The sequence below is a fragment of the Lathyrus oleraceus genome, chromosome 1 (genome assembly GCF_024323335.1).
Source record: "Lathyrus oleraceus cultivar Zhongwan6 chromosome 1, CAAS_Psat_ZW6_1.0, whole genome shotgun sequence".
NCBI classification, from domain to species: Eukaryota; Viridiplantae; Streptophyta; class Magnoliopsida; order Fabales; family Fabaceae; genus Lathyrus; species Lathyrus oleraceus.
Window position 1 is genome coordinate 380,016,544 of NC_066579.1, and position 2,903 is coordinate 380,019,446.

Sequence of the window (2,903 nt, forward strand, 5' to 3'; positions counted from 1 at the left end):
GGCATATATTCAGTATTTTATAGTGGTAATTGCTTCGCATTGGAGCGTTACCACAATCGTGTAATCAAGTCTGTGATAGAGTCTGTAATCGAGTTTGGAGCACTTTGGAAGGAAGTTAATCATGCCGCCATTTTCTTTTCCGCATTGCAATTTACTCAGCCCTCCGATTGGAGCAGGTTTTTATTACTCGCCTTTACTTTATTTATTTCCCGCACTCGCTTTTATTTTATTTATTTCCCGCACTCGCTTTTATTTTATTTATTTCCCGCACTTGCTTTTACTTTATTTATTTCCCGCACTCGCTTTTACTTTATTTATTTCTCGCACTCGCTTTACTTTATTTATTTCCTCGCACTCGCTTTAAATTATTTACTTTCCGCACTCGCACTACTTTTATTTACTTTCCGCACTCGCACTACTTTTATTTACTTTCCGCACTCGCACTAATTTTATTTATTTTAATGCACTTTTACTTTACCATGTCTAGCTAAATTTATAAGGTTAGAATGTAAGGATCATAATTGAACCGATAATCCGTACAATTGTTCGTAGAAACACTTAAAGGCTATTTTAACTTTCAAATTAAGTTTTCCCGCACTTCAATTCCGTTGGGTAAGATCGAAAGCCGTCCAACGTCTTTTTAAACTTAATTGTTTTTAACTATTTCAAAAACAGCGAAAGCGCTTTGTTTAGTTCATTAGGAGATTTTAACATTAAGAAGAAAAGAGATTTTAAAACTATTTTCGGACGCGTTTATAAGTTTAGAGTCTGGTTCGTAAGAACCTCTTTTGGTTAAGAAATCCAGGTTATAATACTTTTCAACTTAGTCAAGATACTATATTTCTTAAAAATAGGTTTACTACTCTAACGCAATGCGCGCCTTTTTATAAGTGACAATAAGAGGGTTTGATTAGGGAGTACAACTCGGTTCTGAATACGCGAAAGCGACAGTTCCTGTTAAATTAGTTCTTTTCAAAGTAGGAAACACTGCCCATAAGTAGCTCTACTAGCAAGTATTTGGATTATCAATTAATTACGTGAATTGCATTCGACCCTGTCTTTATTAATTAATCTTTATTCAACACTTTACTTTTCATTGAACACTACAAAAACACCTATTTTGATTGCCTTTGATAAACACCATAACAATAGATAACGATAGATTGACACTTGGTCTCTGTGGATTCGACAATCTTTTATATTACTCTGACGCGTTCGTACACTTGCGAAACACCGCATCAGAAGTCTGAAAGTCCGTGACAGAAACCTTCATCATCATTTCTGAAATCGACATAGGCTACCCTTTTTCCTTTATTTTCCCTAGCCTTTTCTTCCTTCAAACGTTCCAACTGTTGAACCTTATCAGCCAATTGGGCCATATCCCTCAGGTATTGAGTATCTAATTTCCTCCTAATCGAATAGTCGAGACCCCCAACGGCTATTTCGAACAGTTCATGCTCTGGTATTTGTGTAAAACACCTAGCTTTGAGCAATCGAAACCTATTTAGATAGTCATCAATTGGCTCAGTGAACTTTCGCTTGATACTAGCCAATTCCTTCAAACTTATCTTCGTTTGCCCCATGTAAAACTGCTCAAGGAACATTCTTTCTAGTTGGTTCCAAGTGTGGATCGAACTTTGGGGCAAGGTGGTGAACCATGTGAAAGCAGTCTTTGTGAGAGAACTTGGAAAAAAATTTATCCTAAGGCTCTCATTGTTTGACATATCTTTTGCCTCTATTAAATATCTAGCCACGTGCTCTACATTGGATTTAGTGGTATCCCCAGAAAACTTAGTGAATTTGGGGATTTTGGTTCTAGGGGGTGCTTCTTCCTGCAAGATATACTCTTACAAAGGTGACGTATAATTTTTCCTTCTAAGGCCGAAATTTACCCCATTTCGAACCATAATTCTTTCGATTATAGCTGCTAGATTATTATCTGCTGTCACATCGTCATGTCGAACTTGTCGTATGATATCATCGACATTTTGGTTTCTATTCACCATTAATACCCTTGGTTCCCTGGGTATTTTTGGTTCAATCCTAGGGGGTACTGTTACTCCCTCTTGGTTTTGTGGGATATGGTTAATAGTGAGGTCTTCTTCAAAAGTGGCCTCTTGATTTTCTCTTACCCAATCTCTAGGAGGGTGTCGTTGGTACTGCGATACACCAAGGAATTCAGACATTCATGCCACCTGTGCTGTCATCTGTTGATTCGACTGAGTCGTATTTTGAATTATAGGATTCAATACGATGGTCAAAGTCTGAGTCAACATCTAAACCATTTCATGGTTGTTTTCGTTCATCTGTTGCGTCCATGCTGCCGCAAATTTATTGGTAAGAATAGGTAGTTGTGTTTGGTGTCTCAAAACTGAAGATTGGTTAGTTTGACCCATGTTAACTCCAGACCCTTGTACTGGAGAATTTATTTTAATCACAGTTTTGAGAAAGTAGAACCAGCATTGTGTAAATTGGCCATTACTGAAGTTGGCATTCCATACGGCTGTTCTTGACTACCAAATGGTATTGAGAAACCAGGAGGTACCGACGACCTATTTGGAATATCTCTAATTGGTGAGGGAGTATGAGGAGGCCCCCCAGGCCCAATGTAGGTTAAAATTGGTTCAGTATGGGAGATCGAATGCGTAGGCATCGAACTCACCATAGACAAAACTATTTGGACACATGCGATGTGGCTGTGCTTGCCCCTATCGAAGAAGAAGGGGGCATTATGTTACTGGTTGATGGATTTTGAGAGTTTTGGGTATCTGGCACATTCACATTTGCCATCCTCGTATGAGATTCTCTCCCTGTTCGTTGTTCGTTGTTTATGACTACCTTATCACTTCTTAATAACATACACCGATCTTTTCCCCCCAAAAAACCTAACAACCAGAACTACA

The 2,903-nt window shown here is 38.3% G+C and overlaps 1 protein-coding gene across 1 annotated transcript; it reads right to left on the reverse strand.

Moving 5' to 3' along the window:
- Positions 1-1,238: 1,238 nt before the first annotated feature.
- On the reverse strand, positions 1,239-2,006 carry LOC127108264 (uncharacterized). The gene is made up of 2 exons (XM_051045706.1): positions 1,893-2,006; positions 1,239-1,832 (listed from the first exon to the last, which is right to left on the reverse strand). The coding sequence occupies exons 1-2, from the start codon at positions 2,004-2,006 to the stop codon at positions 1,239-1,241; spliced, it is 708 nt and encodes a 235-aa protein (XP_050901663.1).
- Positions 2,007-2,903: the final 897 nt, after the last annotated feature.